The 15,286-nt window shown below is 49.3% G+C and overlaps 1 protein-coding gene across 34 annotated transcripts in view; it reads left to right on the forward strand.

Moving 5' to 3' along the window:
* Nucleotides 1–15,286, forward strand: part of EPS15L1 (epidermal growth factor receptor pathway substrate 15 like 1) — a 110,989-nt gene that overhangs the window by 68,171 nt on the left and 27,532 nt on the right. For all 34 annotated transcript variants that reach the window (XR_011256929.1, XR_011256931.1, XR_011256930.1 and 31 more), the window contains 5 exons: nucleotides 1,185–1,308; nucleotides 2,199–2,249; nucleotides 3,932–4,068; nucleotides 11,123–11,183; nucleotides 12,180–12,262. Coding sequence is in view for 29 of the 34 variants with exons in the window: in XM_069589180.1 (XP_069445281.1) it covers nucleotides 1,185–1,308; nucleotides 2,199–2,249; nucleotides 3,932–4,068; nucleotides 11,123–11,183; nucleotides 12,180–12,262 (456 nt within the window). In the remaining 5 variants the exon portion in view is untranslated. The remainder of the gene's footprint in view (nucleotides 1–1,184; nucleotides 1,309–2,198; nucleotides 2,250–3,931; nucleotides 4,069–11,122; nucleotides 11,184–12,179; nucleotides 12,263–15,286) is intronic.

Here is a 15,286-nt window from a genome sequence, read left to right on the forward strand (position 1 = left end):
GAACCAGAATATCTCAGTATTTCTAAACCAAGTGCACTGTTTTCCTGCACATATTGTGAGGTCCGTCCCCAACCCCTTTCGGGTACATTTTTCCACTATAAAAACTTGCTCTTCAAAAGCAAGTCCCCCCCCGCCACCCCCCGCTGATTTAAATATGCTGTTTGCTTCTACAAATAAGCACTTTTTAAAGAAAAAATGCAAAGTGCTCTGTATGCTCTAGTAGCTCTAACTGCATCAGCACGCACTTCCTCTCGGGATGTAAATAGCCCTCATGCCTCTTGGTGTGGAAACAGGCATTTTTAAAAATGCCCACATAGGCACACGCTCTCTGAGGAGGTGCTTGAGGGAGGTGCATCTTTGAACAAGGATGCTTCGAGCTGCAGTCATTAGAGGGACTTGTTACATTTTCTTTCTGACATTTCCAAAAATAGGACTTTTTTTCTGACACAGTGATACATTAAAAAATATTTTTGATTGTGGTAAGAGACGCATAATGTAACGTTTACCATCATAGCCATCTTTCATCATACAGTTCAGTAGCATTAAGTATGTTCATGTTGTACAGCCAAGCTGTAGAACTTCTTCATACCCATTAAGTTCTACTCCCCATCCTCCTGACCACCTGCTGTTCTGCTTTCTGTCTCTCTGAATTTGATGGCTCTAGGGACTTCATGGAAGTAGAATCACGCAGTGTTTGTCTTCTGGCAACTGGCTTCTTTCACTGAGCCTGATGTCTTCAGGGCTCATCCATGTTGCCTGTGTCAGGCTTTCTTTCCTCCTGAAGGCTGAATGATACTCCGTTGTATGGACATACCACATTTGCTTATTCATTCATTCATCTCTGGATGCCTGGGTTGCTTCCACTCAATGATTTTTAAATAGACTTTCATTTTAGAAGACTTAAGGAAAAGTTGCAAAGATAGCTCAGAGAGTTCCTGTATAACCCACAGCCAGCTCACCCTGTTTTAATATCTTGTACATTTATCACAAATGAATGGACCGTTGTTGACCTTATTGTTAGCTAAAATCCGTCTTTTGTGTTTTTTTTTTTTTTTAATAAAAATTACTCTCTTCAGGGTCACATCACTTAGAGGGGAAAATACACCAGTTAGGTATAGAATTCTGTGCTTGGCTTTAAATCTGAAATAATGAAATCCCTGTCCTGTCTCTTCGCAAAATTACAGGACGATCCTTTCAAAAATAAAGCCTTGTTATTTAGCAACAACGCCCAAGAATTGCATCCGGATCCCTTTCAGGCAGAAGACCCCTTCAAATCCGACCCATTTAAAGGAGCTGATCCCTTCAAAGGTACCTCATTGGGCACCCACTTTGTCACTGAAAGGCTATTTGTTTTGTGCCCCTCTGGGTTTTCTCGTGACTGGCAGCACCCTCTGGCATGGGGGGAGGAAAGAAATTCTTGAAGCCTCACGGGCCTCTTGAATTTCTCACTTCACCTGGTTAACTGAAGAGCTGTGGTGTTGAGTCCGGGAGGGAAGAGCTCCACGCTCACTGTGACACGCCCACGTTCACGGGTAACTGGCTTGGCCCTGAGACTGCATCCGCCTTGCGGGACTAAGATAAGTAGCAATAGTGGTGATTATGGAGCCCCTAGTGAACAGCAGATCCCCACAGGCACAGTCTGCAAGGCCTTCCCACGCGAGTTCACCCAGAGCCACACACGAGTCAAGAACAACTAAGAATTCTAGAAACAAGATTTCCTAAGGTTTTTTTTTTTTTTTTTTTTGCAGAGCAAAACTATTTCCAAGAAGGCTATCAGTATTTTCCTGAGAAAAATGCCAGGGCAGGGAGAGGGCAGTGGGAGTGCCTTTCCAGTTAGAGACTTGGAGTGGAAGCGCCCAAGTTCTGAGAGATGACTCGGGCAGCTGCTGAGGCTCAGGTGTCCCGGCAGGCTGAGGAGGGGGCAGTTCTGGGGGCTTGGGTTCTTGGAACCCCGGTAGGGGGGTGATGGGGAGGGGAAGGGTGAGCTAAGCAGGGCAAAGAAAGAGAGTGAATTCAGGCTGGTCCTACATTTCCCTGCCGTTGGGCCCACGTTGAATAGCCCGAGTTCTTTCCGTTTTATCTTCATCATCCTTGCCATGATGAACTCCCCCAGCCACTGGCCACCCTTGCATTCCCACTTTGCTCTGCCCAGGTCATTTCCACCACAGACCTGAATGGTTCTCTCTTCTCTAATCCAGGTGACCCATTCCAGAGTGACCCCTTTGCCGAGCAACAGACAGCTTCAACAGGTAAAAAAGCCTTAGTTGAAACGTTCTGTGAACTGGTCCTCAGAATGTTCCCATTCCTGGATAACTGACGAGAACCCCCTGTACAACACAGAGAACTCTGCTCCATGCTCTGTGATGACCTAAATGGGAAGGAGATCGAAAACAGAGGGAATATATGTGTGGATAGATCTGATTTATTTTGCTGTACACCAGAAACAAACACAGCATTGGAAAGCAATTATTTTGTTGTTGCTGAGTCGCTGAGTCATGTCTGACTCATCATGACCCCGTGGACCATAGCCCGCCAGGCTCCTCTGTCTGTAGAATTTCCCAGGCAAGCATACCAGAGTGGGCTGCTGTGTCCTCCTCCAATAAAAATTTAAAAAGAAGAGTATTCCCATTCCTAGTTCAGGTTGAGGGAAATGGAGCAACCCCTTGCCGCCTCCTGTGCCAGGCGGGCTTCTGAAGGAAGCTGCGTCGTGCCTCCTTTCTCAGTCTGGCGCCCCTTCCTGCCAGCCGCACAGCACGATGAGAACGGGAGCCCGAAAGCCTGACGCCAGACGACTGTGCAGACGCCCGGTCGCCTGTGCCCGCTGTGCCACCTGTGGTACCCGCGCCCGGTGTCACTTCCGCCCGCACATACTCGGGGTGCAGTGGCAAGGAAGGACAGTGTCACTTTGCACGGAAGCCCCGCATCTCGGGCTTCCCCGGTGGCTCAGTGGTAAAGAATTCACCTGCCGATCGATGCAGGAGACAGGCTCAGTCCCCGCCTCGGGAGGACGCCACACGCCTGGAGGCAGCTAGCCCTGTGCACCACAGCTTCTGCGCCCATGTGCCCCAGAGCCTGTGCTCTGCAACAAGAGAAGCCCAGCACCACAGCCAGAGGGCAGTCCCCTCCCTACAGCTAGAGAAAAGCCCGAGCAGCAGCAGAGACCCAGCACAGCCAAAAATAAACAGAAGTTTTTAAAAAGATACTTAAAATTGGTACACATCATAGAGAAAGAAAGGCCAGCGTTTTGTTCCCTCTGGGTGATGGGGGCTCCCCGCTCGCTCACCAGGCCTGCGCCCCGCATGAACACACTGGGCGTGGTGGTGTTGGCATCATGCTGCCTGTCTATCTCCTTTTCCCCTGCTGTTTGTTTGTTCCTCTTGAGGTGGAATTCGTGTGACACAAGCCTAACAAATGTGCACAGCACAGGTTAGCATCTTAGAGCCCACACGCCGCCGGCCTGTGCTGCACGCTCCACCCCCATGTAGTACCAGAACGTCTCCATCACCCCAGAAGGAGGCTGTGGCTGCCAGCTCCCCCCACGCAGCCCCTGGCAGCGGCCAGTCTGCTTTCTGTCCTATGGACTTAGCCGCATTGTTTGTTTCTGCTGATTTTATTGAGAGGTGTAATGAACACACCACAGAACTCACCTATCTTGAGTGTGGAACCGGATGCGTTTCAGCGTGTGTGTAGCCAGATGAGAGGGCATCTGCACTGTCCCTAAAGGTCCCCTCCTGCTCCTCCAGCCCTGTGCCCCCAGATCTCTGGCAGCCACTGACTGGCTTCTTCCACTATGGTTTTTCCATTTTCTAGAATTTCACGCAAGTGGTGTCAGTCAATCGGGGTTTTTTTTTTTTTAGTGAGTATTCTCTCACTAAGCATAGCATTTATTCATGGGGCATTTTTTTTCTTCTCTTTCCAAAACACCTTCCAGATCCATTTGGTGGGGATCCTTTCAAAGAAAGCGACCCATTCCGTGGCTCCACCCCTGATGACTTCTTTAAGAAGCAGACAAAGAGCGACCCATTTACCTCAGACCCGTTCACAAAAAACCCTTCCTTACCGTCGAAGGTGAGTGACCTCGGGTGGGCCGCTTTTCCAGTGCTGCCTGTCTGTGGGCTCTCCGTGTATGAAGGCAGCCCTTCCCACCCGCATGGACCAAGTCAGGGCCTCCCTCTCTCGGACTGAGCTTGCTAGGCCTGGCCAGGGAGAGCCACCAGAGGCTGGGCCGTTGCCTGGGAGCTGGCGAGAAGGCCCAGCCTCCTTCCTGGATGGCACGGTGACCGTCTCTGCTGGTCCCTGTGGAGGCTTGCCCTGTGAAGCCAGGTGTCACGTCCAGCAGTCCGGTGAGCCACATCAGGGTATTCGGTGTCCTGAACAGCTGTCACCCCTCCATCCCTTTCAGTGCCCCTTTACTTTAGTTTCAGGCCCACTGGCTGGGTTCTCTGCTTGGCCACTGCATCCCCTAACAAACAAAGCAGCGCCGCACGTGCCCACAGGTCTGCCCTGCTGCCTCTGAGTGCCCAGTGCAGATGGCGACATTGGCATCAGCCTGCCTCAGGGGGTCCCCGCTGTGGCAGGAGGAAGTCCAGACGCAGAGCCTGCCACGCTGAGTGTGCTCCCCACCCCCCAGCAAGTAGTAAGCCCTGTGTTTTGTACATTAGGCCCAACAGACTGGTGTAAATTGGTGTCAGTGAGGACTTAAAAAGCAGAAAAGTAACTTTTTGATGGCATGAGAATTCTGTGTCTAAGTGAGGGCCATGTGTAGCTTGCCTGCATGCTCTAGGCTGCATCTCTGTCCTCATGTTACCCACGCCTTGGCTTTTCACTTGTCCATGGACCTGCTGGTCTGTAGCACTAGCCCCAGAGCTCCTTGAAGGCAAGGATTAACCTGGAGCATTTCTGTCTCTGTGACCCGTTGTGAGGGCCCCCTTTCATTCCTGATGTTGGTGGTCTGTGTTCTCACCTCTGTGTTGATCGATTCTATTCATCTTTTCCACAAGCCACCTGTTGGTTGTGTTGATTTCCTCTCCTGTCTGTTTTCTGTTTCACTGGTCTCTGCTCATGATTCCCTTCTCCCTGCTTTGCTCTTCTCCTTCTAACTTCTTAAGATCCAACCTTAGGTCATTGATCTTGGGTCTTCTTTTTCTAATGTAAGAGTTTAATGCAGTGTATTTCTGGGCTTCCCTGGTGGCTCAGTGTTAAAGAATCCACCTCGCCACTGCAGGAGACACGGGTTTGATCCCCGGTCTGGAAAGATCCCACATGCTACGAGGCAACTGAGCCTGCACACCGCAACTGTTGAGCCTGTGCCCTAGAGCCCAGGAGCCGTAACTACTGAGCGTGAGTGCCTGGAGGCTCGGCTCCACAGCAAGAGAAGCCCCCGCAACGAGAAGCCTGCACGCTGCAAGGAGGGCATACTCCCCATTTGCCACGACTAGAGGGAAGCCCGCGAAGCAGCGGAGTCCCAGCACAGCCAAAAATGAATGCAACCATTTTTATAACGCACCCGCGCTGTTCTCTTCAGGCACTGCTTCAGGCGCATTCCACACATTTTGATATGTTGTATCTTCATTGTCATTCATTTTGAGATATTTTTCAATTTCCCTTGTGAATGCTCTGTTGAACCGTGGATTGCTTAAAGGGCGTTGTTTCATTTCGGAGCACTGCCCCCCTCCCCCCAGGTATTTTATAATATTGGTTTCTAATTAGATTTATTGTTATTAGATAACATATCTTGTATGTTTTCAGTCCTTTTAGGTTTATTGAGACTTGTTTTATGGTCTTTGTTGGTGAACATACAGGGTACAGTTGAGAAGAGTATCTGTTTGCCATTGTTGGGTATAATGTTCTGTAAATCCCAGCTAGGTCAAGGTGGCTGTTCTGAAGGTCTATTTTTTCCCCCCCATTTTTTAAAAGGGGGCCACGCCCGTGTAGCTTGGGGGATCTTAGTGCCCCAACCAGGGATGGAACCTGGGTCACATCAGTGAAAGTGCTAGGATCTAACCAGTGGGTGGCCAGGGAATTCCCGCTCTTTCCTGTTTTTAATTGAAAGTTTAGTTGATGTATAATGTTGTGTTAGTTTCTACTGTACACCTCAGTGATTCAGTTACACACGCACACATGTATTCTTTTTCTTATTCTTTTCCACTATGTTCTGTTAGAGGACTGATCATCCATTCTTAAGGTGTTTGTTAGCTCTGCCAGTTGCTGAGGTGTTGAAATCTTCTCCTATGATTGTGGCATTGTCCATATCCCCCTTAATTCTGTCAGGGTTAGCTACATGTATTTTGAAGCTGTCAGTTGCCTACATAGTGATGTTTGCTGTATCGTCCTGATGCAGTGACCTTTTTTCTTTAAAAGGGTTCCATTTTTCCTCTGGTGATAATCTTTGTCTTAATCTGTTCTTATCACATTTTAAAATAGCCACCTCGTTTTTCTTATGCTTACTCTTTGCATGCTTTATCTTTTTTTATCCACTTACTTTCAACCTATCTGGGAGTTGAAGTTGATGTCTTTTGTGTTGAGCATGTATCAACAGTTGGGCCTTGCTTTTCTATACAGTCTGGAAATCTCTGCCTTCTAAATGGAGTATGTAGTCCGTTCACACTTAATGCAGTTATCAGTATAATTGCATTAAACATCCACTGGATCACGGAAAAAGGAAGAGAGTTCCAGAAACACATCTACTTCTGCTTTATTGACTATGCCAAAGCCTTTGACTGTGTGGATCACAATAAACTGGAAAATTCTGAAAGAGACCACCTGATCTGCCTCTGTATGCAGGTCAGGAAGCAACAGTTAGAACTGGACATGGAACAACAGACTGGTTCCACATAGGAAAAGGAGTACGTCAAGGCTGTATATTGTCACCCTGCTTATTTAGCTTATATGCAGAGTACATCATGAGAAACGCTGGGCTGGAGGAAGCACAAGCTGGAATCAAAATTGCTGGGAGAAATATCAATAATCTTGGATATGCAGATGACACCACCCTTATGGCAGAAAGTGAAGAGGAGCTAAAAAGCCTCTTGATGGAAGTGAAAGAGGAGAGTGAAAAAGTTGGCTTAAGGCTCAACATTCAGAAAACGAAGATCATGGCATCTGGTCCCATCACTTCATGGGAACAGATGGGGAAACAGTGGAAACAGTGTCAGACTTTATTTTGGGGGGCTCCAGAATCAATGAAGATGATGATTGCAGCCATGAAATTAAAAGACGCTTACTCCTTGGAAGGAAAGTTATGACCAACCTAGACAGCATATTCAAAAGCCAAGATGTTACTTTGCCGGTTAAGGCCCATCTAGTCAAGGCTATGGTTTTTCCTGTGGTCATGTATGGATGTGAGAGTTGGACTGTGAAGAAAGCTGAGTGCCGAAGAATTGATGCTTTTGAACTGTGGTGTTGGAGAAGACTTGAGGGTCCCTTGGACTGCAAGGAGATCCAACCAGTCCATTCTGAAGGAGATTAGCCCTGGGATTTCTTTGGAAGGAATGATGCTAAAGCTGAAGCTCCAGTACTTCGGACACCCCATGAGAAGAGTTGACTCATTGGAAAAGACCCTGATGCTGGGAGGGATTGGGGGCAGGAGGAGAAGGGGACGACCGAGGATTAGATGGCTGGATGGCATCACCGTCTCAATGGACGTGAGTCTGAGTGAACTCCGGGAGTTGGTGATGGACAGGGAGGCCTGGCGTGCTGTGATTCATGGAGTCGCAGAATCAGACACGACTGAGCGACTGAACTGAACTGATCAGTATAATTAGATTCAAGTGTATTATTTTATTATTTGCTTCCTTTTATTCTCTGTGTTTTATTCGTCTGTTCCTCTCTGTCTTCTTTTGGGTGATTTGCATGTTTTCTGGGATTCCATTTTGTAGTATTTATTGGCCTCTTTTAACTATACTTTTTTTTAAAAATTATTTTTAGAGGTTGCTTTAGGGATTGCCATTTTCACACTTAACTTTTTGTATGCTACTTGGAATTAATACTGTGTCATTTGCTGAACCTGAAGCTCTAATACTTTGGACACAGGTTGCGAAGAGCTGACTCATTGGAAAAGACCCTGATGCTGGGAAAGATTGAAAGCAAAAGGAGAAGGGGGTGGTATAGGATGAGATGGTTAGAGAGCATCACAGACTCAATGGACATAAATCTGAGCAAACTCTGGGAGATAGTGAGGGACAGAGGAGCCTGGCGTGCTGCAGTCTGTGGGGTCACAGCAGGTTGGACCCAAGTTAGCGGCTGAAGGACACGAACAGACAATGCAGTGTAAAGTGTAAAAAACTCGCCATCATGTCGATCCGTTTGTCCACCCACCCCAAACAGCAGTGTCTCTGTTATAGTTGTCCTAAGAAGGCACATGTCTAAATATATTAAATGCCTTATGACAGTGTTATAATTTTTGCTTTAATCCAGTGTATCAGTTTTAAACCAGTTTTACAGTCAGTTTTAAACCAGTCAGTTCTAAAGGAAATCAGTCCTGATTATTCATTGGAAGGACTGATGCTGAAACCGAAACTCCAAGACTCTGGCCACCTGATGCAAAGAACTGACTCATTTGAAAAGACCCTGATGCTGAGAAAGAGAGAAGGCAGGAGGAGAAGGGGAAGACAGACGATGAGATGGTTGGATGGCATCACCGACTCGATGGACGTGAGTTTGAGCAAGCTCCGGGAGCTGGTGATGGACAGAGAAGCCTGCCGTGCTGCAGTCCATGGGGTCGCAAAGAGTCGGGCACGACTGAGCAACCGAACTAAACTGAACTGATCACTTTTAAAGAGAAAAAGTAGTTGTTGTTTTCACCATATAGTCACCGTTTCTCAAGATCTTCATCCGTTTCTCAAGATCTGGTTTCCCTTCCATTATCGTTTTCCTTCAGCCTGAAGAACTCACCTCAGCCCTTGTGGCGCAGGGCTGCTTTGTTGGCATCCTTGAGTGTATCTGTGCCCGATCCAGCATCGTTTCTCCCTTTGGCACTTGTAGGATGTTGTCCAATATCCTCTAGTCTCTGTTGCTCTTAATGAAAAGTCACCAGCCTTTCGGATAGCTGTTCCCTGCATGTGACATGTTCCTTTCTCTGGCTGTTTTAGAAAACCTCTCTTTATCTTTGCTTTTCAGTAGTTTGTGTAGGGTCTGGATATAGTTTTCTTTTTATTTATGATGCTTGGGGTTTGCTGAAGTTCTTACATCTATAAATTAGGTCTTTCGCCAAGTTTGGTATGTTTTCAGCCATTATTTTTTCGAAAAAAATTTTCTTTTTTATTTTCTCTCTCTCTCTTTGTGGGATTCCAGTTACACAGGTGTTAATATTATCCTCAAAGTTCCCTGAGGCCCTGTTTTTCTTCTTTTCCATCAGAGTATGTAATTTCTCTTGATTTATCTTCAACTTCACTTCCACTTTTGTCCTTTGTTGGCTAGCTAATCTCCTGAAGCTTTTATTCTGGGTAGTTTACAGTTTTAGAATGTCCATGTTTCATCTGTATAGTTTCCACTTCTCTACTAAGATTTCCTATCTGGTCGTTCATCTGAAGTGTATTTTCCTTTATCTCATTAAGCCCAGTCACTGCTGCTGTAAAGTCATCCTCATCTGAGAATTCCAGTATCTGGGTCATCTTGAGATCATCTCCACGGATTGTCTTTTTCCCTTGAGAACCACATTTTTCTTGTTCTCTGTATTTGAATAACTTAGAGATATATCCTGTGCATTGGGAGTACTCTGTTGTGGAGACTTGATTCTGTTGTATTCTTCCAAAGAGTGTGGTTGGTTTTGTTTCAGCAGGCAACTAACTGGTGAGACTCACACCGTAGTCTCTCTCTGTCTGGCCTGTGGTTTCATTCCTGTGGCCTTAGCTGTAGGCTGCACTGAGTCTGCCCACCCACACACAGTGTAGGGGTCAGCCTGAGACCTGGGCACAGCTTATCATGGAATTTGGGACTCCCATTCTCTGCCTTTCCTTTCTAGACCCCACATCCCCCCTCCTCTTTTTTTAAGCTTTGGAAAAAATAGTCTATTAATAACTGTTTTATCACCATGTTAAGTCATGCAGTTACAAAGTAGTTAGAAATTTCTGAAAGGATATTATTGTTAAAAAAAAAAAAGAAGAAAAGTTCATTCTTAAATAAATAATATCTAGCACTTCACCGGGACACTGCTGTTCAAAAGGCCCTGGCCAAATAACTCCCCAATAAAACACAGACCCAGGTTGTTTGCAGCCACCTGGGGATGAAGCCACGTGCAGAAGATGAGGCCTCTAAATGAGGACACGAAGTCAGGGCATGTCGGGGCTGCTGGCAGTACTCAGCGCCACCAGCCAGACTCCAAAGAGGGAGTGCAAGCAGGTTTCTTTCTGGGACACTACTTGAATTATTGTTCAATTAGTCAACACAATAGATCTTGATAAGAGAACAGTTGATAAACATGATAAGGATGTTACTTAATGTTCTTTGGATTATATGTTGTAATTATGGTTAGTAAATTCCAACAGTCTTAACAAAGACAGCCTGCCTCATTTGCAGGTATGAAGACAGCTTAGTTCTCCACTGGGCTTTTTGTTTTTTTGCTGGGCCACATCCCTTTTTCGTGGCTGTGGCTGTCCTGGGATTCCCACCTCTCAGCTTCAGTGCAGAAAGACAGTGAGTTTCTTTTGGAATCCATAGCCTATCAATATTCTCAGACCATAGCTATCAAGACGGAAAACCTGGGAGTTCCCTGGTGGTCTGGTGGTTAGGATTCAGTATTTTCACGGCCGCAGCCGGGGTTCAGTCCCTGGTCAGGGAACTGAGATCCCACAAGCTGAGCAGTGGGCCAAGATAAAACAAAACCTGGAAAATTCAGCCTTGTACTGTTTTTTTGCTGCCAGATTTCAGTTCTCTTCCAAAGTCTTGCTGCTTTGACTCACTTCCTAGGTCTTCAGGTGATTGCTTTTTTTTTCTCCTTTCCCGGTCCAGAGTATTTGTTGGTATTACATGCAGGAGGGGTTGGTCTGCTGAACTATGCCAGGATTTGGTTTAAATTGCTGTGTCCTCCCCATGGCTGGGACAGATGTCCGGAGAATTTGTGGCTGAGTGAATGGGTGACGGGCACAGGAACTGCTTTTCACTCTCTCCTCTCCTTTTCACTCAGCTCGACCCCTTTGAATCCAGCGATCCTTTTTCGTCCTCCAGTGTCTCCTCAAAAGGATCAGGTGAGACCAATGGCTGCTTTTACTTCTCACTCGTCCCTGGGCAGGAGAATGGCCCACCTGTTTCCAAAGCTGGCATGTCCTCAGCGTTTGTGTCGTTAGTAAGTAGCACCCAGATCCTCACCCGGGGCAGTGTGGCCCATGCCACGGCCCTTGTCTTCCTGAGCGGGAGCTGGCATCTGCTGGGAAGGAAGCTTGGCTGTAGGGATTAATTCAGTAATAATGCTAACGTATTAGTTACTTTTTACTCAGTCCTCCTTATGAATGTTTGGTTTGTATGTTTGGCTTTTTTTCCTAAATAAATCCAAAGTTCTGTTGAGGCTTGTGCTATGGGCGCCCGCTGGGTTTGAGGGACCCTCCCTTCACAGCATAAACCCTTAGGTGTGCCTGTAAGGGAGGGGAGCTTTTGCGGACTGCCCACCCCACCTTGTCTGTGGGAACAGGCCCCAGTTGGTACTGCTGCCTTGCCTAGCATCTTGGCTTGTTAGTTACAGAGCTTGACTTCATAGGTGGGCTTGTGGGCTACTCCAGGAAAATCACACCACCCACCAAAGGAAAAAGCTCAGCAGAAATCTCTACCCACAGATGACCTCCCCCCGTGAGCCGCGTGGGCGGCAGTCCCCTCCCTCTCACTCCCCCTTCCTGGTCCAGCAGGACAGACACCAGGCCCTGTCTGTCCTTCCATGGGGGGCTTGCCGCTCCTTCTGTGAGTGTGAACGATGCTGGCTGGCAGCCCAGCCACAGGGCTGAGTGCCCCCAGCTCGCGTGGCCGCAAACCATCTGGCTGAGCTGCACCAACCACAAGCCAGAGTGGGCCGGGCGGGGCGGTGGGGACTCCTGGTTGAGGACCTGCACCCAGAGTCACCAGCCCGCACACAGACGTGACCACCCTGGATCCGCTCTGGCGCTGTGGAGAGCTGAGAGACGGCACTTCGGCTTGCCCGCGGGAGGCGTGTTCTGTGAGTGTGGGATAACTGCCTCTCCTGGTGTTGCTTGCAGGTCCCTTCGGAGCCTTAGACCCCTTCGGGAGCGGGTCCTTCAGTAGCGCGGAGGGCTTTGCCGACTTCAGCCAGATGTCCAAGGTAAAGCTCTCGCGTGGAGCCCCTGCACCTCTGCCGGTGTCCTTGTGCTGCGGTCGTGGTCTTGTCCTGGGCTGCCAGGCATAGTTGTTTCATGCCACGTATGTATTTCCTTGGCACCTGTCGAGCTCTGACATGCAAAACGCATGCTCACTTGACGTCGTGAGTGTGCAGACAGGGTCTGGAAGGTGTCCATGGCTGTGGCTGGACGCATTTCCCTTCCTCCAAGTGGCGCTACCAAAGCCTTGAGTCCCCCTGCCCCCTGCCCAGGCACAGGCGCGAGGGCCTCCCTCCTGCCCTCACTGGTGTCTCACAGCCGTCAGACCTCAGGTGATAAAGTCTCCCAATGGCCAAACAATGCAAGAAGGTGTTGAGCACAGGGGGCCAGGCCTGGCGTGCAGCCTGTGAGGCCAGAACCGGGGGCCACGGGCCCACACGCAGATGTGTCTGGAGCTGCCTGTGGGTAGAACCTGAGAAGAATGTAGAAAGTGAGGGCTGGGCTCAGTCGGTGAATAAATACGCGGGTGAAACGTGAGCTGTTCAGGAAGGCCCATAAGTCACTTCTGTTCGGCCTGGGCGGTGTCTGCGCGGCCATAATTACCTGAACTGACTGTAAATGTAGCCCCACAGGCGGTGTGATCACTCTGTCGAGAGGGGCTCGAAGGAGGTGTGGCTGGAGAGCTAAATCTTTAGCATAGCAAGAAGTCCGTCGGTAGAGACTGTCCAAAACAGAGCGAGCAATAAGAGTAGAAGCCCATGACTCTGAGGTGCATTTCAGAAGAAACTGCTGAGCCGTTGAAAGCGCTGGCTGTGGGGAGTTGATGTGCAGCTTCTGTTCTCCGCCCTAACCTTTAGTGTCCCTTGGTTTCGACTGCGAGCCCGGGTTAACAGGGGTTGAGGGAAGCGTTCGGTGTATGTGTCTTGGCCTCGTCGGGAGGGTGGGGTCCCCTCAAGGATGCAGAACCAGGTGCAGCACAGCCTGCTGGAGCCCCCGTGTTCTCCGTTTATTCCTCGGGTGTTTCCAGCCGCCCGCTTCGGTCCAGGCGGCCCGGGCTCCGTGGCCGCTGGGGCACTGGTGAACACGTGCAGATGCAGCTCCTGTCCCTGATCTGGCCCCTTAGTTGGTGGGCGGGGGGATGGCTGGAGAAGGAACCCTGGAGCGTGTGGGAGCAGGCATCTACAGCCTGGAGCCCGTACCTCCCACCCCTCGCACCCCGCATGCCAGCTCCTCAGAGGGGCATCCCGCCTGCTTCACTCAGCCCGAGGGGCGCACGGCTGTCTGGGTGCTGAGCGCTTGTGGTTAGCAATGTGTGATTGTGGCATGTGGCTTCCAAGAAACGTTTGAGGTTTTGTTCAGGTTTTCAGAGAAGCGCGTGAGTGTAAACTGTCGAGGTAGCAAATCTAAGTCCTGGCTGGAGGCAGAGCATCGGTTTGCCCATTGGCTGCCGTGGGAGGGAGCCTGGGGGTGCCGGGCTTTCCGTCCTGTCTCCTTCCCGTGCCTGGAGGGAGTCACAGTCCTGTGGGAACTGGGACACTGGTGGTCTGGGATCAGCCAGAAGGGACCAGAGCCCGAGATGTGCCTTCGTGTCCACCTGTGGCTGTGTGGCTGTTACATGCACTCCCCGGGTGGAACTGCGTGTCCTTGGCTTCTGTCCCTGCTTAGCGGGCGGGAAACTGTCCCCTGAAATGAAGAAACCTCTGCCACACGGGGGCGGCAGTCTCCAGGGAAGGGGCTCATGCCCTGTTCTCAAGCCAGCACGAGTGGGCCCTCTCCCCCAGAGGCAGGGGAACGAGGGCGAGCAGTGCCCCCGAGCTGGGACCAGGGGACAAGGACGAGGCGTGAGCCAAGCCCTCTGTATCAGGGCGCACTGGAGGCTGTGTGGAGTGGCCGCCTGGCGGGACCCGGGCCGCCGCCTCCAGGCAGCACCCGCCTGTATCTCTGCTAGCTGCAGAGGTGACCCTCAGCCAGGCAGTTCAGAGCCTGGCCCTTCCCTCTTGGTGCCCGTTCTAACCTACAGGTGCGTTTTCCCTCTTTTATTCCGCTTTCCCTCTCCTTGATCTCGTGTCCCGGATCAGGCCACACACACGTGCACTTGTGACTTCAGAGCCAGCGCCCCTTCCTGTTGGTGGCACTGGGCGGGACAGGGCTGGCTGGGGCCATGGAAAGTTTGTCTCCATTGTTTTGTTTCCACGATCCCATCAGCTCCTGATCTCATGTCGCTTGCCCAGCTCAGTTCAGCGCCCTAACCTCATAGGTCTGTTTTTCCCTTTTGGTTCCCTTTCTGTTTTTCAAGAACAACATGGTGTGTATAAATAAAATGCCGAAGGAAATGAAAGTAAAGTGGCAAGAAGGTGTTTTTTTAACTGCTTGGGGGTGTGTGTGTGTGTGTTTTGAACATCGCTGTCTCTTCTCCACCTGAGTGGGGTGGGGAGGCCATGCAGGCTGGCACCCTTCCTTAACTTCACCCAAAGCTGGAGTGTGCCCCTCTCTGCCCGGCAGTGCTGGAGGAGGTCAACCCGCAGTCTGATTCCCTGGATTCCTCTGGGAGTGTCTCCAGGCTTGCACCCTTAGTTGAGGTCCCCTCATACCTGAGGTGATTTTTCTAGGCAGTATTACCTTGCGTTAAGAACACTTTCCCCAAAATAGATCTCAGAGCATCTGAGAATAAAAACAAGACTCCAACTTAATTATTTCACCCCTCCTACCCTAGGATTTTTTTAAAAAGCCAGCTATGAAATACTTGACTGCCCTTTGTCAGCCCGTTTTCAGTTGTTTTTCAAGCATGCATTTCTATTTAGGGCTTTTTTTTTTTTTTAAGTTGAGGGTCATTTGTTTTAAGTCAATTTTTTGAACTGTAAACCTTTTAGAGCTGTGTCTTGTATAGTAGCTTTGCTGTCTGTGTGTTTTTCTTTTTTTTTTTTTTTCTTTTTTTGGAGCACACTTCACTATAGCCCAGCCAGAGAGCCCCTACCGGCTTTACTGAAACCCTTCTAAAAATAGCAACTTTCCCTGAAGCTACAGCCTGA

This window comes from Ovis canadensis, chromosome 5 (genome assembly GCF_042477335.2).
Source record: "Ovis canadensis isolate MfBH-ARS-UI-01 breed Bighorn chromosome 5, ARS-UI_OviCan_v2, whole genome shotgun sequence".
Lineage (NCBI taxonomy): Eukaryota > Metazoa > Chordata > Mammalia > Artiodactyla > Bovidae > Ovis > Ovis canadensis.